Consider the following 25,573-nt stretch of genomic DNA (forward strand, 5'->3'; position numbering starts at 1 on the left):
CTCTAATAAAACTCACTGCCGCCACCACATACCAGGTGCCAGGCACAGTAGGGTCTGATAGTGTAAAGCTTACAGGTATTATCTTGTTAAGTCTTTTCAACAGTTTTAAGGTAGACCCCATCACTATCTCTATCCCACACAGAAGGAAACTACAAAATCCCTGGTGTATAGAGCTTAAACATGAAGCCATCACTTTATATGTGCATCCAAGACTCATCTCCTTAAAGCACTTAACCAATGAAACAACAAACCTGGCAAACTTTAGAAGCAAAAGCATGATGCATTAAGCAGAGTCCTTATCTTACAAGGTGATATTTGAAGCTGAGGATGAAATCATTTGAGGCAGGTTCCTTCCTTTGTTCAAACCATGTTTACTTCCGTGGGTCATGCTGTTGAACTACAGGCCTGCAAAACTGAGTAAGCCCAGGTGCCTACTATCAGGCAGCTCTCAACAAATGCTCTGGCTATGCTATCACAGGACAAACAAGCATCACCTTCAGAGGAAAAACGCGCAAAAGCCACTCAACTAGGTGTCCAAATGCTTACTGGTCCTTACTCAGAAAAATATGTATTGATACATGCAGGCATTAGCTCATTAATCACTCTCATCTTTCCCAGAGAAATTGCCGGGGTCCTGCCCCGGTGGATCCAGGGAATTCAAAGGGGAGACGGAGTAGGCGAGGAAAAACTTATTTATTTAGAAATATAAAAGAAATTAAGAAGATATAGTATAGTAGGAAAATTTAGTGGAGAAAAGAGGCTGAATAACTTGGTTTACGTGGAAAGCCAATAAAACATCAGGACAAGAAGTCTGCACCATCTACGTTAGGCCACCGGCGTCTGTTTGAATAGCGGAGAGTGCCCCACCTTGGGCTCCCTCTCTCATGGATCTTAGAAGCTGGGGCAAGTAAGTAGACATGGCAAGCCTCCATGCCCCAGATGGGAATTCAGCCAGAAAATAGAGTAAGAAAAGAAGACACGGGGGAAACCAGACTTTCCAATGACTGGCCCCACCTCTATTGTCTGGAAAGGCCTTATATACCTTTTGATTATACATAGAGATCAATGGGTAATACAAAATTATGCAGCGTCAGCAGCCTTGACTCTTATCGAGACCAGGCTTTTTCTCTGCATACTTAGTTGTATACACAAGTCTTAGGTGATTTACATCATCTTCTGGCCAGAAGGCCAATTAACATTTTATAGCCCTTTTCTGATAAGGGTAATAGTGTTGTTCTTCCCAAAGTCTGGTGCCACTCTCAGAAAACACTAAATACAGTTACATTCTTACATAGCAAGGATACAATTTATAACAAGTAAAAGGAGTACAGTGATTTATAACAAAGAGAAAAGTAATTAACTCAAAAGTCTAGTGTTGCTAACATCAAAACTACTATATTCCTATTTCTGCATCCTGATTACATTGATTAATATCCTCCCAGGTGCCTAAAAGATAAAGAATATGGAGGCCTGGCAGCAGTCATTGAGTCAACAGTGAAAACCCGTCACCAATATAATTTTTAGCTCTTTAGAAAAGACTCTATCTTTAAGATGCTTTAAGCTTTGTGCCTCTCGCGGCTGGGGGGCTGTGAGCAATTCACAAGTTGTAAAAAGTCCGGGGGAACCTGTCAGGCAAGTTAGAGAGCCATCAGAGGGGTCTGAGCTGAAACATTCCTTTCATATGCAGGAGACTGAAGCCCTGAATTAACTTTTTCCAGAGAATGTCAGAAGAGTGGAAAGCACAGTACAATAAAATCAGGCCGACTCTGGTTTTGGGGGGTAGATGTTCAGGAAAACTCAGGGCGAACCCCTGAAGCCAGATCATGCCTTTGCGTTTTGTCGGGCTTCCTTCCTCATGACCTTTGCCATGGGTGGGATTCCTCACGCTGGCTCCCAGCAAGAAATAGTATAGATTAAAAGGCAAAATGGTTTTCCAAGGAAGCCTTACAAATACCTGAGAAAAGAAAAGAAGTGAAAGGCAAAGGAGAAAAGGAAAGATAGATCCATTTGAATCCAGTTCCAAAGAACAGCAAGGAGAGATAAGAAAGCCTTATCAGTGATCAATGCAAACAAATAGAGGAAAACATCAGAATGGGAAAGACTAGAGATCTCTTCAAGAAAATTAGAGACACTAAGGAAACATTTTATGCATAGATGGGCACCATAAGAACAGAAATGGTATGGACCTAACAGAAGCACCATAAGAACAGAAACGGTATGGACCTAACAGAAGCAGAAGATATTAAGAAAAGGTGGCAAGAATACACAGAAGAACTGTACAAAAAAAGAGCTTCACGACCCAGATAATCACGATGGTATGATCACTCACCTAGAGCCAGACATCCTGGAATGTGAAGTCAAGTGGGCCTCAGGAAGCATCACTATGAACAAAGCTAATGGAGGTGATAGAATTCCAGTTGAGCTATTTCAAATCCTAAAAGATGATGCTGTGAAAGTGCTGTACTCAATATGTCAGCAAATTTGGAAAACTCAGCAGTGGCCACAGGCCTGGAAAAGGTCAGTTTTCATTCCAATCCCAAAGAAAGGCAATGCCAAAGAATGCTCAAACTACCACACAGTTGCACTCATCTCACACACTAGCAAAGTAACACTCAAAATTCTCCAAGCCAGGCTTCAACAGCATGTGAACCATGAACTTCCAGATGTTCAAGCTGGATTTAGAAAAGGCAGAGGAACCAGATCAAATTGCCAACATCCGTTGGATCATTGAAGAAGCAAAAGTGTTCCAGAAAAACATCTACTTCATTGACTATGCCAATTGACTATGCCTTTGACTGTGTGAATCACAACAAACTGTGGAAAATTCTTCTTTTTTTTTTTGACGATAAATGCATATCATCATTTATTTAATGTTTAAGCTCTTGCACTAGATTTTTACAAGCTGGTGAACACTGACAAATTATTTCTCCCACAGAACTATAACCACTTGTTCCCAGACAGTATAAATATATGGTTGAGCTAACGTTAATACACATCACCATTTTATCAATTACATAATAAAACAAATTGTCAAGTATCCAAATATTAAGTTACACAGCTCAAAAGGTATATAAAATATTAAATGTCTGCTCAATTCATTAGCAGAAACCCACTTTTTTTTTTTGCAAGAGAGGCTGGGAATCACACTTCAAACAAAACTAAGTCAGTAAACAACTTCAGGTAAGTATGAAAAAAAATTACAAGAATTTCAGAAATTTTGGTTTAAGAATTGTTTTAGTTACAGTAACAAAGTATTTCTACCTTTTAAAAAAATATTTACTAAATTAAAGCACATATTCTACATGTCCTGCACAAGACAAAGGCAACATTTTACTAAAAATACTTAATAGCCCCCTCCCATTCTTTTTTCAGGCCCTCCCTGTAAGTTGCACCCCAAAGTGCAAACATTAAAATGAACTGTAAGGCTTTTGTCTGGAGACATTAAAGACATGTGCTTCTGTACAATGTAGATTTTCAAAATGGAGGCCTTTTACAACATAAAATGAGATTTATAGAAAGATATTAAATAATCACTGTAAGACTTGGTTAATAAAAAGGGAGCAAATCTGATGTATACTGGTATGAATGTGGGAGATGTAAACATATTGTGAGCAAAACAAACCTCACAGGCCCTATTTTCTATGTTTGAAATGATGCAAGGAATAAACCACATAAGGTCCAGAGTGTTCATAGTTCCTGGGATTTGTTCTATATGACACTAAAAATATACAAGTATTGTGCTGGGTATTTTGGCACCTAGTCTTTCTAAATTTCTTATATATTGGTAAGATTCTGGCATGGAAACAGATTTAATGACATGACTCAATACTGCATGATTTCAGGAAAGGTCAATTGGTATAAATTATAAGCACATATTAAATGCTGAACAGCAAAAATTCTTTACTAGTATCCAAATAGGTTGATCATAACCTGAACAGAGACTACAACTCTGCCAGGCCTATGGCCTGGTGAAACTGCTTTTCACCACTCCTATGGAAGCTTCATCAGACTTATTCACCAAGTCAACCGGGCTATCTGCTATATACGATAAATTCCATTCCATCTCAGGTTCCACTTCCAATCAATGGCATCATGCACCCTGGTTTTACTGAATGCAACAGTTGTTTCTATGCCCACTGGAGTCTTTGAAGCGCAGCCGCATTTTAGGATGATACTTCTCCAAATACAAAAGTTGCTTGCTGTTAAAAGCTCCTCGCCGCTTTTGTCTTATGAACTGTACTGCATCTTCGTATTTCATTCCACCTTCAATTAATGCTAGGGCAACAAGCACTGGAGCTCTGCCAAGGCCTGCAACACAATGAACAGCAATACAACAACCAGGGTCTTCACGAAACTTAATTTTCACAAGACTTAACCAATCATCAACAATCTGGTTAGATGGTGGTGCGCCATCATCAAAAGGCCAATCGAGAACATGGATGCCTTCTTTCTCCACAATAGTGTCGTAAGCTGCTTCACATACTCTTACAATTGTGGTAACTCCATACTTCTTAAGTTCCTCTATAAATTTGCTTAACGTTGCATTAGTTGGGTTGTGTGTAATAAGAAATCTCATGTTCCTGTAGGTAACTTCCACAGGAGCTGGGCTGTTCATTCGAGCCATGTTAATTTACTTAAAAAACACTCAATAGGGATATGAAAGAATTTAAAAAATTGAATACAGAAATGATGCAAAGAAACACAGTCAACTTTAATATACTCCACTTGAAATTCTCAGTGCTTTTAAGTATGAAGTTGGGAGTAATCAATGAATGAACCTCTTAACAAGCAGCAGCAATTCTTCAATCCAGTAATACTGAGGCAACAGAAAGGAAGTGCACTGAGGTTTACCCCATCCAGATCAGAATTCTTGTATAAAAATGCTCTGTGGATTTCAATTCAACACCTCTGTGTCCAGGTTAACCAGTCTTATGGGGGCTTCTTGGTTGAGCAGTAATGAATTTCTGCAGTTCACTTGTCTGCATAGAGGTCATGCTGTGCCTGGCAGTAATCTCCACTGCCCTTCAGAAACTCCATAAATGTGTGACCGAGAACACCACAGAACTGAGGAAAATGTCTACTCATTGAAGATTGTGGCCTAACCATACAGCCGGTCCCGAGGCGGCAGCGGTGGGGCAGGGGCGGCGGCGGCGGCGGCGGGGCAGGGGCAGGGGCAGGGGCGGCGGCGGCCGGGGGGGGGGGGTACCAGAGTCGGTCCTGCAGTGAACGGCCCGGGGAAGAGCACCGAAAATTCTTAAAGAGATGGGAATATGAGACCACCTTCCCTGTCTCCTGAGAAATCTGTATGCAAGTCAAGAAGCAACAGTTAGAACTGGACATGGAACAACAGATTGGTTCCAGATAAGAAAAGGAGTACATCAAGGCTGTATATTGTCACCCTGCTTATTTAACTTATTTGCAGAGTACATCATGCCAGATGCCGGGCTGGATGAAGCACAAGCTGGAATCAACATTGCCAGGAGAAATATCAATAATCTCAGATACGCAGATGACACCACCCTTATGGCAGAAAGTGAAGAAGAACTAAAGAGCCTCTTGATGAAAGTAAAAGAGGAGTGCATAAGTTGGCTTAAAACTCAACATTGAGAAAACTAAGATCATGGCATCCGGTCCCATGACTTCACTGCAGATAGATAAACAATGGAAACAGTGAGACTTTATTTTCTGAGCTTCCAAAATTACTGCAGATGGTGACTGCAGCCATGAAATTAAAAGACGCTTGCTTCGTGGAAGAAAGTTATGATCAACCTAGACAGCATATTCAAAAGCAGAGACATTACTTTCCCAACAAAGGTCCGTCTAACCAAAGCTATGGTTTTTCCAGTAGTCATGTATGGATGTGAGAGTTGGCCTATAAAGAAAGTTGAGCGCCAAAGAATTGATAATTTTGAATTGTGGTTTGGAGAAGACTCCTTGGACTGCAAGAAGAGCCAACCAGTCCATCCTAAGGAAAATCAGTCCTGAATATTCATTGAAAGGACTGATGCTGAAGCTGAAACTCCAATACTTTGGCCACCTGATACTTAGAACTGACTCATTGGAAAAGACCTTGATGCTGGGAAAGACTGAAGGCGGGAGGACAAGGGGGCGACCAAGAATGAGATGTTTGGAGGGCATCACCAACTCGATGGACATGAGTTTGAATAAGCTCCAGGAGTTGGTGATAGACAGGGAAGCCTGGCGCGCTGCAGTTCATGCGGTCGCAAAGAGTCGGACACGACTGAGCTACTGAACTGATCTTAGTTTACACAGTAAGGAGCTGAACTCATTGCCCAAAGACGCACAAAGAGTGAAGAAGGTGCTAATTCGCTAATCTCTAATTTCAGAATTTCCACCAATTTGCAGGCCGTCTACTTCCTGAAACTTCCTGGCCTACATTTGTTTCTCTACTGGGTTTCTAAAGCTAAAAGAACTTGGATTAAAAAGCGACAGCAGGCCAGGCAGGAGAGTCGGAGGTGGCCAAAGTCACGTTCTCTCCAAGAGCCTCTTGTACTGTAGCCTTGTTGCTCGACTGCCAGGACTTTTTCAGCGGCCCTCAACCCTGCGCTGCGCCTCCCTCTTCACAGCGCCCGCTTACCGTGGCGGAATGGCGTCCTGCGACTCCAGGCCTCAGCCACTTGCTTTTTCAAAGTTTCCTCTGTGACAGCATCCGAGAACTTAGCCATCACCTCCTTCTTTACTTTTTTCCCCGCCCGGTCAGAACCGAGCTCAGCAGGCCGCTTTCCGTTCATCTCTTCGCTAGCTACAACACCCACGGCACGCTGAGGTAGCAGCTCTTTTCCTAAGGAGACTATAATTCCCAGAATGCCTCCTTTCCCGTGTTTCCCTACCGCTATCCAATAGGAAGCACTGAGGTAAAGGAAGGCGGAACCAGTACCTGATTTACCAATGGAAGCTCCAGATACTGCAGCTATCCCAGCAGTGATTGGATCGTTGTGGATAGGAAACCGCCTTTCTATTTCCTGCCGCCCGAGGCTCCGGGTGCTCTTCCGGCGTGCGTACGCCTCCTTCGGCTTTCTCTTGTTAATGGCCGCCGGCGTCTGCTGAGTGGGACGCAGACAACCGCTGCTCACACAGGGAAAGTCTCCCTGCCTCCCGTTTTCCGCTTGCTGCTAGTGCCCGAGCTCGCCAGCATGTCTGTGGTGCCGCCCAATCGCTCGCAGACCGGCTGGCCCCGGGGAGTCACCCAGTTCGGCAACAAGTACATTCAGCAGACCAAGCCCCTCACCCTGGAGCGCACCATCAACCTGTAAGTGCGGCCTGGCCCTCGCGCGCGGTTCTATCTGCATCCCCTTGGTCGTGAGCGCCCCTAAAGACTCCAGTCTTCTGGCGCGCCCTCGGCGGCCTCCCCTTCCTCCCCCTCCAGCGCCACAGGCTAGAGCCCTACTTGAGAGGGTTTTCCCTTTCCTGGAAAGATGGCTTGTTTCCATGCCCCTGCATTCATTGTAGAAAACGCTCTGAACTCATTCTTTCCCCACGTATGTGGAGATAACCAGCCGCAAACCGTGGTGTTTATCCTTTAACGGCGCTTATGTGATATTTTGTGTGTTTTTATTTGGTGTGAGTGGTAAAACGTAGTATCGTTTTTGCCGTTCAGGCTTTGCTTTAATAGTAAGCTTTCGAGATCTAGCTATAACGCTCAGGCTTAGTCTTTTTCTCTGTTGCTTTATTGAGTGTCGGCTCCTGAATACATTTTATTCATCTGCTTAGGGCTGTCTGTCTTCCCCCATGTTCCGTTACATGTCTTCGCCGCAGCGACAGCATCCGAGCAGCCAGGAGGCCCCAGCTTGGGAGGGGGCTGGGGCTTTCATTGTAGATGGGCTTTCAGACCTTGGAGGTCTAAGCTGTGTCTGACTCTTCGGCGTCCCAGGGACTGCAGACGTCCAGGCTCCTTTGTCCATGGGATTTTCCACGCCAGAATACTAGAGTGGATTGCCATTCCCTTCTCCAGAGGATCTTCCCGACCCAGGGATCGAACCTGCGTCTCTTGCCTGGCAGGCGGATTCTTTACCACTGAGCCACCTGGGAAGCCCTTTCAGTCCTCCAAAATGTAGCTCCAAAGAACCCATTGTGGGCTGCATTTTACTTTTAACGTCTTATTGTTTAAGCGCTTCAAGCAATTGCATTTCGAAGCCACTCTCAAAAGTAAACTGTGGCAGGGAATTGAAATTTGGGCTATGTCTTGCTCAGGAAATTATCAGTATGCTTTTTCTTAAAAAAAAAAAAAAATTATTTCTGAGAGTTTGAGAGGCACCATGGTGCCGAGCTAATGGAGGAAAATGAGCATTTTATATTGGTCAGTATTTAAAGGATGCAAAGAATAACTGATACTGGTGTTTTGGTAGGGAATATTAGGTGTTTCTCTTCTTTATCTTCAAATAAATGAAATTTGCTCAAAAGGAATTTGAATTGAAAAGATGGGTTTGTTTTATTTGACAGAACAGGTGATGGAAATTTAGGTAATAAAAACGTTGGGTTTATGAAATCTGGAACTAGTAGATAGTATACAAGTGATAGGAATTCCCTAGTGGCTCAGATGGTAAAAGTCTGCCGGCAGTGCAGGAGAACTAGTTTCGATCCTTGGGTTGGGAAGATCCCCTGGAGAAGGATATGGCAAACTGCTCCATTATTCTTGCCTGGAGAATCCCATGGACAGAGGAGCTTGGCAGGCTACAGCCCATGGGGTCGCAAAGAGTCGGACACGACAAAGCGGCTTCACTTCACTTCATACAAGTAGTAGATACTGTATATGTTAACGGACTTCCCAGGTGGCACTAGCGGTAGAGAATCCACTAGCCAGTGCAGAACAGAAGACACCGTTTTGATCCCTGGGTCAGGAAGATGGCCTGGAGGAGGAAATGGCAACCCCTCCAGTATTCTTGCCTTGAAAATCTCATGGACAGAAGAGCCTGTTGGGCTGTGGTCCAAGGGGTGGCAAAGAGTTGGATATGACTGAGCGACTGAGCATACACATACAAGTTAATATCTCTAGCTATTACACTAACATAATAGCATTTTAATTTCATATCACATCTTTAGAAAAATCCTCAATAGTATTCCCATGAAATAGAAGGGCTAAATGTTTTTTTAAAAAATGTGAAAGCACAGCTTCTGTATTACTTTCATTGGTTATTATTGTTAGTGCTCACAGTTTTACCTTGCTTTACCTTGATTATTCGGTTATTTTTCATCAAACCATTATGTCGAACTAACTTGGTGGAAATGTTTCAATTTTTGCTCCATTAAAGTTATGAGTTAATGGATTTGCAGTACTTTCCCTCTCCTGTATAATCACAGTATTCAGAAAGAATTGTGTTGTGAATTCAGTTGACCTGGTTGAGTAATGGCCTAAGTTGAAAATAAGTTCTCTCTCCTCCAGTATATTTTATGAGCAAATATTGCATGAATGCTTAGTTTGTAGCAGGCACTAGGGTTAATGCTGGGTAGACAGTGGTGAGGAAGTCAGGTGTAGTCCCTGCTCTACAAAGCTCACAGTAGGATGGGAGTACTACAGATGTGTCTGGGCTGGCACCGACTTCACAGCTGAACAGCCTTATATTTCATCTTAATGGCATCTCTTGATGTGAGAGCTGGGTTTGCAATAGAGATGTATTAGAGCTGTCTTTAATTCTGATTCAGGTGGTGAGAACTGAATGTTAATGTATATAAAGCCTTTTTTTTTAAAATTTCAGGGCACAGAGTGCTATGTGGAGTTGCTGCTACTCATGATGAAGGTGTTAGGTTTAGCATTGAGTCTACTGGGGAAGGTCCTAAAATCTTTAGAGCACCTTGGAAATAGTTTATTTTAGTTACTTTAGTGCTGCTTCACTTATGCCTGGAATTTGGCTTCTGGAATTAAAGTAAATTTTTTTTTTTTTTTTTTAACATTTTGGCAACCTTGATTTGTTCCCCTTCTAAGAATAGTTTAGTGGATTAGTTGTGTAGTTGTTGACTTCTAACACAAGGAGTTTTGGTAGACAAGATATGTTGGGGACAGGCAAGTGTGGCCAAAGCATTCTTATCCAAAGATTTATAATCAAAGGCTGCTTTCTGTAAGTCTTATGATCAAAGGGTTACAAGGTGATACCTGTGATGAAATATGAGTTTTTAAACTATTTTTAAGGAAAAAATATTTACTAGGCAAGAAGAAAACTTTTCAATATATTATATTTTGAATACTTGATAAAGGAGTAGAGAATGTTTATATTACATCTAGTCAGCAAGGAGAAAGGAAGAGAAAGGAAGAATAAAGATACTGAATAGAAGAAATGCAGAAGGCTCAACATCTTAGAAGGGAAAGAAAAGTTCATCTGAAGAAGAAAGTTACCAGAAAACTCTGATGATAGTTGACTGGGACAAATAGAAAATAACTGGGGAGATTATGGAAAGTGGTGGCTCAGTTTATAGAAAAAGACATCAGCCGTTAGCACTCATAATTAATAGAATTGATGATTAGATTGGTAGAGGAGCCCAAGGGCACATTAGCCAGGTTGACAGTGTTAGCATCTAAAACCAGAGGATTGCCAGTTATTCAGATAGCTGCTACTCTGTGCGTTTAAGAGCTTTAAGGATATTGTCATCTATACTTGACCTGAACTGGTGGCTCAGACGGTAAAGCGTCTATCTACAATGCGGGAGACCCGGGTTCGAGCCTTGGGTTGGGAAGATCCCCTGGAGAAGGAAATGGCAATCCACTCCAGTACTATTGCCTGGAAAATCCCATGGACAGAGGATCCTGGTAGGCTACAGTCTATGGGGTCGCAAAGAGTCGAACACGACTTCACTTCCCTGCACTTCACTTCATCTATACTTGAGAGTTCAAGTAGGAAGTAACAGCTTGAGCTAATGAAAGTTCTGGTTTTAGAGTCCAGAGAGCTAGATTCTAATCTCTGCTGCTGCTGCTGAGTCACTTCAGCGTGTCTGACTCTGTGCAACCCCAGAGATGGCAGCTCATCAGGCTCCCCCGTCCCTGGGATTCTTCAGGCAAGAACACTGGAGTGGGTTGCCATTTCCTTCTCTGCTCTCTTATTAACTAGTTGTTTAACTTTGTTCAAATTCTTTGTCTCTAAGTGCAATATATATATACACTTTTTACCAAGGTTTCTTTTATGTGATTGGTGTCTGTCCTAGTAATTTATGGTCTACAGTTCTCAGATGTCTATATTTGGATCACAGGTACCCTCTTACCAATTACACTTTTGGTACAAAAGAGCCTCTCTATGAGAAGGACAGCTCTGTTGCAGCCAGATTTCAGCGCATGAGGGAGGAATTTGATAAAATTGGCATGAGGAGGACTGTAGAAGGTGTTTTGATTGTCCATGAGCACCGGCTACCCCATGTGTTACTGCTACAGCTGGGAACAACGTTCTTCAAATTGTAAGTGTCATTGGAAATGAACAACTTTTAATAAGATGGCTGTTTTATGCAGCTTTAATACAGCTTTAGCTTTTAGCCATTTGTCTCAACAAACATGGCTGTTACTGGAGTCTTTTGGAAGAGAAACTCAAAATCATTTTTTTTCTCCATTGCAGTGTTCATTTATGAACACTGTGGTCTAACTAGAATGGTCTAACTAGAAATCTGCATGTTTCTCTGTATTGTTGATGCTAATGACTGGGCTTGAGAGAAGCCCTATGAAACAAACGAGTCCAAGTTCAATTTCTAGATGTCTTTGTAGCATTACTGAGAACAATTGATATTATTTCTTGCCTAGGATCAATAGTGTTTCCTGTTCTTAAAATGCTTTACATTTTTATAGATTGTTTAGTTTTCTCATTTAAGTTTATAAATCTCTCAGTATGTTTAGTCCACAACTGTTTGACTAGATTGTACCAAAAAGAGTGTTCTCAAATACTTAGTTTGGAATTCTTAAAAAATGCCGCATTCTTCAGATCTAGAGAATGTGGGTCCACTGCTTTCTCAGCATTTCTAGACTCCATTATCACTAGATAACCTCCAGAGAGAAAAAATTGGGATGTACTGGTTTCCAGCAACTATGTGATGTTTATGTTCTGGTACATATTTTAAGACTAGGGTTTGTCTACTGTGAATCTCGTGAATGGACATGAATTCCGTTTTCTAGCACATTCTTCCCCTTCCATTTGACATTTGTTTGCTTTAATTGCCTTATGTGACACCGAAATGTGTTACGAAGCTACTTGATAGAAATAGTAATTATTGTGTTTTTCCTGTTAACCCAAATTGTTAATACAAGTTGAAAGCTGAAATTTTAACCTTTATACAGACCTGGTGGTGAGCTTAATCCAGGAGAAGATGAAGTTGAAGGACTAAAACGCTTAATGACAGAGGTATTTTTCTGTTTAACCACTTTGATGATTTCATTAATGCTCATCTAAATACCGTCAACTTAATGCATAGTCAGATTTTTTTATGCCTTGAAAAGGATGAGTTTATTTTAAATATTTAGTTTTCTATAAATAAAACATAAATTCAGAGTGTTAGTACAATGTTTATTTTCTGTAAGTTGAACTTATACTTTGTCATAGCATTATTTTCCATTGAAATAGTTGATGTAGCAATAATGGTTAATAAAACAACATTTACTGAGTATTGACTGCTAAGCAATGTTCTAAGTGCTTTACGTGCAATAATTTGTTTAAACATCATAATAGCATTAGGAAGTGGGTGCTGTTAATCCTGTTTTACTGATAAACTAGGGCACAGAAAGTGCAAGTAGCTTCCTTGATGTTTTACAGCTAGTGTGTGGTGAAGCTGGAGATTTGAATGCAGGTAATTTTATTCCAGAGTAGGTGTTGGAATTTTGACAGGAGAATGATTCCTGTTACATACCTATTTTCATTTTTGCACATACCTTTTAGGCTTTGCCCAGGTTGTTACTTTTTAGAAGCTTTTCTAATGTCTGTCTCTAAAGACTTGGGGCCAGATGCATATAGATGCTGGAGGTTTTTGAGATTGTAGGCTGTTTCATTAATAAATAGTTTTCTTTCTTAGCATGCAGCCCCCGTTAGTTATAAAACTCGTACATATTCTGTGCAAAATTCTTGGCAGATACAGAAAGGAGACAAAACTAAAACCTGTATTTCTTCCACTTTGACTTGTTTTTTAGTATTTCTAAAATGCAGTGTTAGTCTTAAATATTCTGCTGTGTTTGAACTTTCATTTATGTACGATAGATTGAATCTACCTCAGCTTATATACGATAGATTGAACTTACCTCAGCTTTTTCTTATAACTCCACCAAAAAACATTAAAGGGGTTTTAGAAAGATTAAAGTCCAGTAAGTTGATGGAATGTAAAATGAGACCATAACAAGGAAAAAGTGTTTGAAGGTAGAAGGCAGGTGAGCGAATCATAATTGACTTAGCCAAAACCTCAGCCTCCCAGAAGGGCAGTCAAGGACCCAGCACTCTAGAACATCAGAAAAGCTTAGGAATTGAGGGTACTTGTGAATGAGGGGGTGTGCATGGACTGAAAGCTGAATTGACTGGCAGTCTGCATAGGATTATTGATGTACCTAGATCATCTTCCCTACTTTACATTTAGGCAGAGACTGGCTGCTGATTAATTCTTAGTAGAGGTTAAATTGGAAAACACTAAGCAATGAAAAAGTTAAGGAGGTGGGGAGAATAAGTGAAGTTACAGCCTGGATAGTGAGACTTCTACTAGGCTGATAGTGTTAACAGCTAGGTTTATATACCCCAGGCGGAAGATTAGAAGGTGTTTTTCCCCCCCCCCCTGGAGAAATGGAGAGTTCCAAAGAATACTTTGATGATAGATTATATTTGGGAATCTACCCAAAGAACTGGGGTAGCCTGGTCACTCATGTACACAGAGTTGTCAGTTAAGCAGGTTATTTTACCCTTAATTGCGAGCAGGTAACCAGTATCACCAGGCTTTTGGGGAAAACTTCTAAACAGGAAAGAGCAAAAGAAGCAAAGGGAACTTAGCAGAAACAGAAAATTCAGTTATCAGCAGAATTATAATTAATATTATTGATGTGATAAAAGGAGACATTGTATCTGTAGAATAGTTTGCCATTAGAAAAGACTATACAGCCAACAAAAAAGGACTCATGAGTAATTTTTTTAAAAGGCAGAATTACAAATTGAGTAGTGAGTTAAAAAATAGAGTTGAAATCTACCAGAAAGTAGAACAAAAAGAACATAGGTAAAAGAAAAGGATCAGTATAAACTGTAGAAACAATAAGGATCTACTATATAGCAAAGAAAGCTATATTCAGTATCTTGTAATAACCTATAGTGGAAAAAAAAACCTGAAAAAGGATATATATATATATGTATAACTGAATCATGTTGCTGTACGCCTGAAACATTGTTAAGCAACTATAATTCAATTAAAAAAATGAAATCTAACCTGGATAAATAAAACAGAGGAAAAGGAGTTAGCAAAGCAATAATTCAAGAAAGTTTCCCAAACCTAATCATTAGTTTTCAGATTGAAAAGAACTACTGTCCTTTCTAGAAAAAGGGTAAAGAGAGAAATCCTGAAAGTTTCCAAAGTTGGGGAGAAGGAATGGGTAGACCTGGGTTAAATACAAAAACATTAAAGTCAGAAATGGCATCAGCCTCCCAGAAACAATACCAGAAGCTAAGTCATCATGGAGCATGCCTTCATAAATCTGAAAGTACATAGTATCCATCTGAGACTTTTTTATCTAATCAAACTATAAGTCAAGTGTGCAGATAAAGTTATTTCCAGCCTGGCAGAGTTTCTATAAAGGTGATGTCTTTTGTACCTTTTTTTAGGAAGCTAGTGGATGGAGAATATTCACCAGTAAAATGAAAGAATGAACAGAGAAAGGGACAGGGTTAAGAATATAGAGAGGCTCTAATAACACAGGAGAGAGAACAGGAGAAGCCGTAGAACTCCAGCTGTGAATCAGGGCTGAGAGCAACTACAGATCGAAGCAGAATGATAGAAAAATGTCTCTTAGGAAAATAGAATAATATTTGATAGAATAATATTTGAATTGAGAAGAAATTTAAGCTCTTGTGGAGAATGTGGGGAATGAATTAGTGATAGTGAATGAAATGAGTATTGTCTCTGAAGGAAAGAGTTGTTCAAGTAGGGGTGTGTAATTATAGTTTAATAAATCTTCTGCTGATTCACTAAGTCACATTAAATACTGAATGTTGACTTAAATACTGACAATGGGAGCATGGTAGAAGAGAAAGTATGAGTGGGGAATATGGTTTTAAGATCTAAATTCTTGTTCCATAGTAGAGGGTGTTAAATTTTTTCAAAGGTTTTTAAAAATGAAAAGCAATCAAGAAATGGTCATAAAAGAATATTAAAAATGTAACTATTAAAAAGTATAGTAGAGAGCTTGACAAATATTACCTCAGCCAGGTGATCAAGGTTAATATCAGTGATAAATCATATTAATGGAATGTACCCCCTTGCAATGATGTGATGAGAATGAAACATTACCTCTGTGATTTTCCTTCCCCAGTTCCCTGAAATCTGATATCTCGGTCTAATAGAGGGACATTCTATAATACAAAATGCCTAACTCCTACTCCTCGAAACTGAAGGTTATCAAAAATAAGGAAAGTCTGAGAAACTGTCAGTCTTAGAGAAGCCTGAGGAGAAATGCAAATATAATGTAATACCCTGGGTGGGGTTCTGGAACTGAAAAAAGAAGACATTAGGTGAAAATGAAGGTCATCTGATGAAAATATGGACTTCAGTTAATAATAAGGTTATCAGTGTTGGTTCCTTGGTTGTGACAAATACGCTATCTTAATGTAAGATGTTAATAGTAGGGAAAACTGGCTGTGGTATATTTGGGAAGTCTCTTCAATCTGTAGATGTTCTCAGCTCTGATTCACAGCTGGAGTTCTAGGGCTTCCCTAGTTCTAGGCTTCCACTTTTCTGTAAACCTAAAACTGAGATAAACAGTTTATTTAAAAACGAGAAGAATGCTTTTAAAAATGAGGCAAATATCAGGGGGAAAAACAGCTAAGAGTTGAAAGTTGTAGCCAGTGGGAATGGTAAAGTGGGACAGTTAACTGCTTTTTAACTGCTTTTTCTTGTCATGAACTTTGTAAAACCATTTTTGGCTAATTAAAATCTGTAGAGCATAACTCTGATTAAGTTAAATTTAATCTTGTGATATACAGATTTATGGAAATAAAAACTGAATTTTGCATACTTATTTCTATAGCTTGGTTAGGTGGGTGATTTACAAAAGCTATAGCTGATTCTAGAAAACTGTTGTATGCCGTTGGTTGATATAGGTAATTAGTCTTTGATTTTCAGTGCCAAGGCACAGAACAGATGAGTTGGTCCTCCATCATCATGTTGATGCTAGCTTGCCAGTTTTGAACTAATAGTTTATGTCTTGGGCAGAATGACACAGATACATTGTAAAAGGAAATCTATATGGGGGCATATTAGCTATTCATCTCTATTAGGTGTGTTGTGAAAAATACCTTCTTCACTGAAGAAGGATATTCATTGGTATGTATATTTAGTTTACCGGCTTTATCGTTTCTTTTTGACAGATACTGGGTCGTCAAGATGGAGTCCTGCAAGACTGGGTCATCGATGACTGCATTGGCAACTGGTGGAGACCAAATTTTGAGCCTCCTCAGGTCAGTGTTCAGTTATATTTGCTGGGCATTTGGGGAAGTAGGAAACTGATTTAATTCTAGCCATTTAAAAAGTTCTAATTTGACTTGAAATTTCCTTTTTTCTCTCGTTAATTTAAATTAAAAAATAAAAGCCAAGCATTTTTTCTTTTAAAGGAAAATTTCAAATATGTACAAAAGTAGCATAGTAAAACTGAACAAATCCCATGAGCTCTCACTCACCCCCACCAGTTAGCTCATGGTCATACTTCAGCACTCCTGTTCCTTTTGACCGCTCCATCCCTGCTGTCCACACTTCTGCTGTTTTGAAGCACGCTCTCCTCACTGGATCTCTCTGATGCCAGTGTGCATGGTTTTCATGATCATGTACGGAGGGGTCATGATTCATTATACCCTGGGGATGGCTCTGGTATGTAGTCGGAGGACTGTTTAGGTCCCATTGGGATGGCACAGTGGGAATAGTCTTTTCCAGTTAGGTAAGAGTTGGATAGACTCAGCTGAATCCTGGCATCATTGCTTAACTGTATCATTCTGGGAAGGATACTTAGTCTCTGTACAAGTTTCTTACAGAAATGGGGATGCTGATACCTCCTTTTGGCAGCCTCTGTTTTTATCCTTCTTTCCCATTATGCCTGTTTTTAGCACTTTTTAAATTCCCCTGCCCTCAAATACTTCAAAAAGGAAAGTAGGCTTCTCTGAATGTATTATGGGGAGATGCAGGAGAGGTTTCATTATGTGTGCACAGCAGAAGAAGAAGAAATCTTTATCTTAGACTTTTAGAATTCTTTGTGTAAAATTCTTCTTTCTCAGGTAGCAACCTTCCCTCTGTAATTCTCTTCTTCCTTTGCATTCTTCAAAATATTTTCTCCATTTTCACAAACAATTTGACTTTGTTCAGCTGACAGACCGCTCATCCAATGTTCCTGCAGCATTGTTCCATGTGGGGGGTGTGGTGATTGTGGGGAGAAATTTCCTGTCGAGCACCTCATTGTATTTAAACTTTTTATTTAGTAAACGTGGTCTGCATCAGGATTCTAGCAAATTTAACTTTGTAATGATATGATTTGAAAAGATAACTATTATTATAAATATTTATGTCAGACTTCATTGTGTTTAAACTTGTCAACCTATCATTGTTTCTGTGAATCAATCATTTACTGCTTGATATTTTATATTTATTAAAGCATGTATTTATTCATCCGTTAGGTACCAGATCCGTTAGGCAAAGGGAAAACTAGAAAGGATTCTTCTTCAGGGAGTTCACTGTATTAGGGGATAAACACATAAGAAATAAATGAAGCCATGGTGTACATGTTAAAATTGTGTTGAGGTTATAAAGAAGCTGGTCTTCAGGCCTGATACTTGAGCTTAAAGTCTGAAATGGGAGATGTTGGTCAGTGGAGGCTTGGGAGGTGTCAGGGATGTCTTGGCAACTACAAATTATTCTCTTGTTATTTTAGTATCCATATATTCCTGCACATATTACAAAACCTAAGGAACATAAGAAGTTGTTTCTGGTTCAGCTTCAAGAGAAAGGTAAGTTGCTTTATTCTTAAAGGCAGCCATCTAAAAACTTCTGTAGTGTAGTATCAAGGATACCTCTATTTGTGATTTTCCTCAAGTTACTTGAATTTGGGGATTTATTGTAAAACTAAAAACACATACCATTTTTATCCACAATTACCTAGTTTTTCTTGGATAGGCCAGTTATGTTACCGGGGAAGAGTAAATAACTGGAGCCAAAAATATCAGGTTATAGTATTTTTAATAACTGTTTAGCTGCTGGTATTAATTTCACATTGTGATAAAATTTTAGGAGACAGATTAATTGATTTTTTTAATAATAGAGTCTTTAGCTCTGTTGTGCACATTAACAACTACTCTGGTTTTTGATACTTGTAAAATGAAATTCAAAATAAATTAGAAGATCAAGGGTCTCCTCCCCTTTCTCCCAGAGCCAGCACTCATAAGGTGCTCTTGGTTGTTAACAGCATGAATTTATTTAGAGTCCATTTCAAAGCTGTGACTGACCTTTGCTTAAAAGACACAACCAAAATGTGTTAATGAGAATTATTTTTTTCCTCAGAAGTTTCTCAAATGTAAAATTAGTGATTACTAGTGAAGTAGAAGCAGTGTTTATATAAGGAAGTATAGAAAATGAATACTGTTTTTATTTTAGCCAATAAACACTGTTTTTGTTTTAGCCTTGTTTGCAGTCCCTAAAAATTACAAGCTGGTGGCTGCACCGCTGTTTGAACTATACGACAATGCCCCTGGATATGGACCCATCATTTCTAGTCTCCCCCAGCTTTTGAGCAGGTATGGAGAGTTGGGCTTTTTTGTTTGCTGCATCTAAACTGCTGGATTTAAAATAATTCAAGCCACTCGAGGAGGGATAGTTCATAAATTTTGGTCTTTAAGGAAACTAAGACGGTAGATGGATCCCTAGGTCTTGTGTGGATTAAGCCAAAGATGACTGTGTCCTCAGACCTTAAGTTGCAGCATGACATTCTGGTATTTGTGCATCTGTTCTTCTCCAAATCTGATATTTTCTACAGGTAAGTTTGAAACCATCATTCAAAGAAGAGATGGTAAAATCGTAGTCAACAATGTATAATAAATATGATGGAAGTTATGTATAAAAAAACTGTGGAGAATTGAATCTCTTGTCTTAATGAGTATTCTCATTACTCATTGGGAAATCTATTTAGGTCCAAGTTGGGGCATTTAGGATTAAGTCCTGAATTTTTACATGGAGTTTAATTTTTTTTTAAGGCAGATGAAGTGATGAGAAATGTGTGTTGTTTTGTTTTTTAAATTGACTTACACTGGTTGAGGTCCTTGTCAGTAACAGATAGGACTCATAGAATAACATAGTGGTTAATAATATGCATTCTACAGTCAGTGTGTGGATTTGAATTCTACCATCATTGCTTCCGGGCAGTGTGGTCTCTAACAAATTATTATACCTATTTCTTCACCTGTAAAGGGGGATGGTAGACCCAGCTTCATAGATTTATAAGGACTAGGTGAAATAACATATAATAAAGTGCTTAGAATAATGCCAGGCACCTGGTAAATGCTTAACAAATGTTACTTTGAAAACAATTTCGGTTGTAATCTTGGCCTTCTGTGCAAGCGTGTTTAGTGTGAAATTGGTCTTTCTGTTCTGGCACTGAAGTCAGACTTCATCTTTTGTTCCTCTGCTTTGGTCTGTTCATGGGTTACACATTGAAGTATGGGATATGAAAAAAGTCATGTTATTCATTTATTTAAAATGATCCATCTACTGTCAGGTAACAGTAATTGTGCTGGGTGGTCAGAATACAATGAGGTATAAAAATGTTTACTTCCCTCAAGGAAAGTGGATAATCAAACTTACACTATTAGAATTTTTTTACGTTATAAGTATTCAGCAGTATTGAATGTAAGATATGACAAGTGGAAGAAAAGGGTGTCTATGTAGAAAATGCCCAAAATATCAAGGAAGAGTTTTAATGTCCAGATAAATTTATCTAAGGTAGAAAAAATGTAAGTAATATTGTTTTTAATAAAGATATTGTTCTTTTTAAAATTCAGGTTCAATTTTATATACAACTGAGTTGCTGCACAGCAGAGAAGTAAGAGAAGCCGTCTCTGTGAGCACAGCTACGCACAGTGTAGAAGAAACGTCCCTTAAGTTTTTTTGGTGTTAGCCCTTTCCCAGTCCTGAAATTACCACCTACTTTCTATGGTCTGAATAGTAAAGTTAATATGAAAAGCTAGATTGTGCTGTAAACAAATGTGATATTGTTTAGTTTACTTTTGGTTCTACACAAATATTTTTTGTACAACATTAAAGAAAGTGGACTTCTTTCTATGTTTTTTTTGTTGTTTTGATTTTTTATTTCACATTACACTTGTAAAATTCTTATAGGCAAGGATTCCTTTTCCCCAACTAAACAGGTGAATGTTAAGATATAATGGCAGATTAAGGTCAGTCAAGCCGTAAGCGAAGGCTTAAGTGGGACTCTTTGCTCTGATACCATTCTTGGGGGTATACTCCCAAGACCATGTTGTAGATTTTTGTGATGAGAATTGTCTGTTACTTTGGGGAACTACATTTGCTTGATTGAATCCAAGGTGCAACTGCAATACCAATTTTGCACTCTCTATGAGTTATATCACAGCAGAACTCCAAGTGTATTACTGATGAGTACATTTATACCAGCATAGCTAGACCTTATTTCACATGCAACAGACGTTAGCCATACAGGAAACTGTTAAAATTGACTCGGTCGGGGAATGTCGTGGGAATTGGTATAAAAGAGGTCCCAGGGCTCAATTAAACACACCCCCCCCCATAATGGAAGTATTCATTAACTGTGCTCTTGTGAAATTATGTGTCTTAAGTTATTTTTATGGCTGTGGTGAAATGGTGATCTGTGAAGGAAGTTTCTAAAAGTGGGTCTGGTAGGTTTTGAACTCTTGGATTATAAAGTTTGTTATTTCAAACAAACAAATGTGGAATTATAGCCAATGAGGTGAAAGTTTGGTTTTAAAAAGTGACATAAAGCCTTTTCAAAAATATTTTGGAATAGTCAGAATTAGATTTTGTCAGCCTATGAGAAAAATACCAAATTTAAGAATCTTAAAAGTGCAGTTAAATTAGGATCAAATTTGAGGGAATAAAAAAAATTCTTAAGGGAAAAGAATTGGCCTTGTTATTGCTTAATAGTACATTGTGTATGCCTTATTATAAACGGTTGATTGTAGATTTAATGTAAAGGAAGTCTAAGATGCAGCTACTAAAATAGATTGCTAGTTATGTTTTTCATAGATAGAAACGAACTTTTGGTTAGTTGTGTGTCTTTATGGTACTGATGACAGAGCTATTCTGAATATTGGGTGACGTGAAAGATACATCATATATTCTTCCTATTTAGGCTTGAGAAAATGAGACAAAGAGCAACTGAGCAATTTTAAACATTTAGCTTTATTTAGGTGAGGTCCTAAGAAACCTTCACACAGTTGTGAATCTAATAGTGGCTATAACTGTGCCTACTAATGGGTGAGCACCTGTCTCCAGGACCAAAAATGACCAGGGATTGCCTTTGAAAGAGCCCCTGTTTCTATGGATAGTCCCCCCTCCTTCAAGTGTAACAGTTCTGCCATTCTGCTTCACATTCACATGTTTCTAGCTAACTGTAGTTTTACTGTTGAGCTCACTGATGCATCCTACAAGATTGGAGAAGGCAGAGATGGACATGGCTCAATCTCCAGCCTACCTTCCATGATTGTTTCTAGCCTCCAGTTGGAAAGCTGTGGTGACCACTTTCAAGTGTGTTAGCTCATGCCCTTTGGGGAAAGTGAAGAGAGGCAGACTTTTTCGTGGTGTGATTTGAAGTGGTGTCAGTAAGGAGTGTTAGAGTTGAAATGTCATCGGATTTGAGGCCACTCGTCCTTTTGTAACTCAAGCTTTGACCTAGAAATCCTTTCTTGATCATTACCTCCAGTAATGTAAGTGCTTGAGTCATCCATACCTTGGGGCTTACGTGAGAAAAATAGTAAGCTGGAGTTACCAACCTGGAATATAATAGATCTGATTTTGAGTTAAAATTCATAATACACATTTTAAAAACTTGTTTTTGAACTTGTTATAGTTGTATCCCAATGCTCTTGTTAGGTTTCCTGATGAAAATAGAACTGGGGAAGTTCAAATTTGATGTAGTCCATTAGAAAGAGGGTACAGGGTACTGTTTAATTAACACTTTGATATGTAAGTTCTTATCATTTCTTCAAGAACTAACAGTCTTAAATGTTCATTCCAATTCTATACATAATCAATACTGACTAGTTTTAAATGACTTATATGTTTGAATGCCTTATTTTCCAGGTTTGTTTGTAAATGAAAGCCTTCTTTTGCATTGTATAATTACAATGTATGCCATGTTCTTTTCCCTGAGTAAGTAGTGCATATTCTGTATAAAACTACTAAATCACATTGGAAAGTATTCAACAGATTGAGGGGAAAAAAATAAAGTTTTACTCAAATGTTATAAATCATATTTACGATTGACATCCCTTTGAAGAAAAGTGAAATTTTTGTTTCTGTGTGATGAAGACTTGATTTTTTTTAATAAGTGGATGATACTTGAAATATCATAATGACAATTCTGTGTCTGAATCCATCTTTTGACAACAGTTAAAAGATTTTTTTACTTTTTATCATTGTCTTCCCTTGAAATTATTACAGCATTGTGTGTTGCAGTAATTCCTTTTTTATGTTTAAGAGTTTTGTTGAGTTAGTATTTTATTTGGATCAAACATAACCAAACTGGCCAGTCTGTTTTCTTATATGTTTAGTCAGAAGTGAAAGGTGGAGTTCCTCAGATTCAGCAAACCAGCTGGCCAGCCATTCACTTAAAATTCCCTTAAATAGTGTGACTCACTATGCTTTCAGTTTTTTAATGCCTGTTTTCTAAAGTACTTGCTCAGTCACTTGAGACGAAATGCTTGGAGTACCTTTTCCTCCTTGGAGTTCCTCAAACTTGATGTTTTCACTCATTCATAGTGTTTGGAACAGTTTATGCCCCTCACTAAGACCACTTCCGAGAGCACGAAATTTCGCATATTGCATTTTCCAGAAGAGGCTTAGTGGGCTTTGACTTAGATATAAGTTAACTTTTATAAGTGTAAGGTTTGGCTTCCCATAATTATTCCACATGTTTTACATCACTCATTATTTGGGTTAAACTGGACTCATTTGAAGCTCCTTGCTTTTGTTAAATACATAATACAAAGCATAATACTATAATTTGACTTGAGCCATAAAACACACTTTAATATTAGCTTGTATTATATTCATCTAGCTTGTTTTGGGGAAAAAGAAAACTAAAACCTAAGTAAGTCTAGATTAAGCCAGTTAAGATGTCATTGTATTTTAGTGTTGGATTGTATTGTGAGACTAGAGTTAAGCTGGGAAAATGTATCATGTTCTGTTAAGGGAAAGATCAGTGCTTTAAAAACTTAAACTTTGGTTGCTGTGTTCACATCATAGTGTACAAGAATCATTTATAGTTTGGCTTTGAGAATTACTCTGGTGTTAAGTTTATAGAAAAATGTATAAAAGAAACTGAAGTTTTGGTTATATTTTTATAATTGTAAAGTTAAAGTTTGATTAAAATGTTCAGTTCTTTTTTTATTTTATTTTATTGTCATTTCAATAAAAAAATCAAAACAGAATGACTCTGACTTTTGTGTGTGGCTACTAACCATAGTGTGCCATTCGAAATCCTGCGTGATTCTTTTTCAGTGTTGTTGGCCAGGGGCCATTACATTAGGTAAGAGACAACTAGCGTAACAGCAAGGACCTGAAGACCTGGGACGTCTATGTTGCCCTCCTCTCACAATCCTCCCTTGTGTTTTGGCAGTGGTCTTAGGCAGATTCAGTTTCCTGTGAGGTGAAAGGGTCATTTTCTGCAATGTGAAAGGACTTGGAACTTGAAGACTGGGATTTACAGGTAGACATACAATTTTGCTAACTGTGTTATATAATTGGAAGCCTCAGTTTCCATAGAGTATTGACTTCAGGTTTTTTTTTTTGTTTCTTTTAATCAAATTTGCTTGAAGGTCATGATGGTCTGACACCATGCTTGCTACTTCTGTAACACTTTGTAATTTAATTCCATCATTGTAATAGTAACTCAGAACTTGAGCATATGTGTAATAAATTGAACAAAGGTTGAACAAACCTGATAAAGTTATTGTGAAATTTTTCTGAAAATTTTACTAGTATATTTTACAGCAGGCACCATAGAGCTATGAGAAATTATACGTGTACAGGCTACACGTAATATTTCTATTAGCTTACTTTTTTCCCCTACGAACGCGACTTGGTTATTTTTTCCCCTCTGCTGGATTCAGTAGTGGAACACATTGGTCAAGCTAATGAAAACACCAATGCTATGGGCAAACAACGAAGGCTACTGGATTAGATTAGGTTCGATTAGAACAGGTTCTAGGCTGTTCAGAACCTTAACATGAAAACTACTCGGCCTTTCTCATGGCAGGGTGAAAGTCAAGTGAGGTCATGGATATAGAAGGATTTTGGATATTTAAAAAAATGAAAACAATAATGTATCTAAATAATGAATCCTCACAACTCTGGTTTATCTGAAATGCTACATTTATTTCCTTTAAATCAAGCCAGATCAGAGCCCCCATTCCTATAAAGATGGCAGGGAATTCAGTCTCAGTCATTATTGGGAGTAGGGGCCTACCCAAAGTCGTAAGAATCCAGGAAGGATAAATGGTACTCTGAAATTAAGGTATAGGTGGGGAGACCTCTACCTACCATCATGGACTCCATGAATATTCATCCAGTTGCCTCCCTGTCACACAGGCCTTAGAACCAGATGATGCAAGTGGCTCCTATGTTTATGGTCCAACCTTCCTAGGCACACTAGTATTCATCCCTCTGAGTCTTGTTTCCTTTCCTGCTCCCGTGATGATGCAGGAAGCAGTACCAAGAACCAAGAGCATTGGTTGACTTTAGAAAATGAGTTCTATCCTTGGGAAAAAAAATCCTTGAGGGAAGGATGTGCAAAGCCTGGCTACCTACTTAGAGTGGGTAAGGACAAAATGTTGGTAGAACAAATACTAATTATTACCCTAGTAAAATGTCTAGACACCAACCTCTAAAATCTTAAAATGCAAATAAAAAATAACCTTCTTTAGTTGGGTTAATGTCACATATTCTCATATTGAATCTTCAGGAATTTCAGGCTTCTGAAAGTTTAATATTTAGACTATAAAATTTTGTTTAGTCACTAAATCACATCCGATTCTTGTGACCCAGTAGACTGTAGCCCCCCAGGCTCCTCTGTGCATGGGATTCCCAGGCAAGAATACTGGCGTGAGTTGCCAGTTGCTTCTCCAGGGTATCTTCCCTGAGCCAGGGATTGAACCTGCATATC

General features: G+C 38.8%; 3 protein-coding genes across 3 annotated transcripts in view; 1 reads left to right on the top strand and 2 right to left on the bottom strand.

Annotated features, from left to right (window-relative positions):
• OGFOD1 (2-oxoglutarate and iron dependent oxygenase domain containing 1) overlaps positions 1-6,775 on the bottom strand; it is a 33,995-nt gene extending 27,220 nt beyond the window's left edge. The window contains exon 1 of the mRNA XM_052655355.1: positions 6,599-6,775. Coding sequence (XP_052511315.1) covers positions 6,599-6,752 — 154 coding nt within the window. The 5' untranslated portion in view covers positions 6,753-6,775. The remainder of the gene's footprint in view (positions 1-6,598) is intronic.
• On the bottom strand, positions 4,034-4,632 carry LOC128062898 (protein tyrosine phosphatase type IVA 1-like). The gene has a single exon (XM_052655356.1). The coding sequence runs from the start codon at positions 4,622-4,624 to the stop codon at positions 4,106-4,108; it is 519 nt and encodes a 172-aa protein (XP_052511316.1). The 5' UTR covers positions 4,625-4,632; the 3' UTR covers positions 4,034-4,105.
• A 288-nt stretch (positions 6,776-7,063) lies between the features above and the next one.
• Positions 7,064-20,468, top strand: NUDT21 (nudix hydrolase 21). Its single transcript, XM_052656331.1, has 7 exons — positions 7,064-7,270; positions 11,197-11,397; positions 12,266-12,329; positions 16,530-16,619; positions 18,077-18,152; positions 18,821-18,935; positions 20,196-20,468. Exons 1-7 carry the CDS (start codon positions 7,155-7,157, stop codon positions 20,215-20,217), a joined length of 684 nt encoding a protein of 227 aa, XP_052512291.1. The 5' UTR covers positions 7,064-7,154; the 3' UTR covers positions 20,218-20,468.
• Positions 20,469-25,573: the final 5,105 nt, after the last annotated feature.

Source organism: Budorcas taxicolor, chromosome 18 (genome assembly GCF_023091745.1).
Source record: "Budorcas taxicolor isolate Tak-1 chromosome 18, Takin1.1, whole genome shotgun sequence".
In the NCBI taxonomy this organism is placed as follows: Eukaryota; Metazoa; Chordata; class Mammalia; order Artiodactyla; family Bovidae; genus Budorcas; species Budorcas taxicolor.

Coding starts and splice junctions, on each gene's coding strand:
- LOC128062898 (XM_052655356.1), bottom strand. CDS start 4,624: ATGGCTCGAATGAACAGCCCAGCTCCTGTGGAAGTTACCTACAGGAAC.
- NUDT21 (XM_052656331.1), top strand. CDS start 7,155: ATGTCTGTGGTGCCGCCCAATCGCTCGCAGACCGGCTGGCCCCGGGGA. Junction 16,620..18,076: donor CAAATTTTGAGCCTCCTCAG/GTCAGTGTTCAG, acceptor TTGTTATTTTAG/TATCCATATATTCCTGCACA. Junction 18,936..20,195: donor CTCCCCCAGCTTTTGAGCAG/GTATGGAGAGTT, acceptor TTTAAAATTCAG/GTTCAATTTTATATACAACT.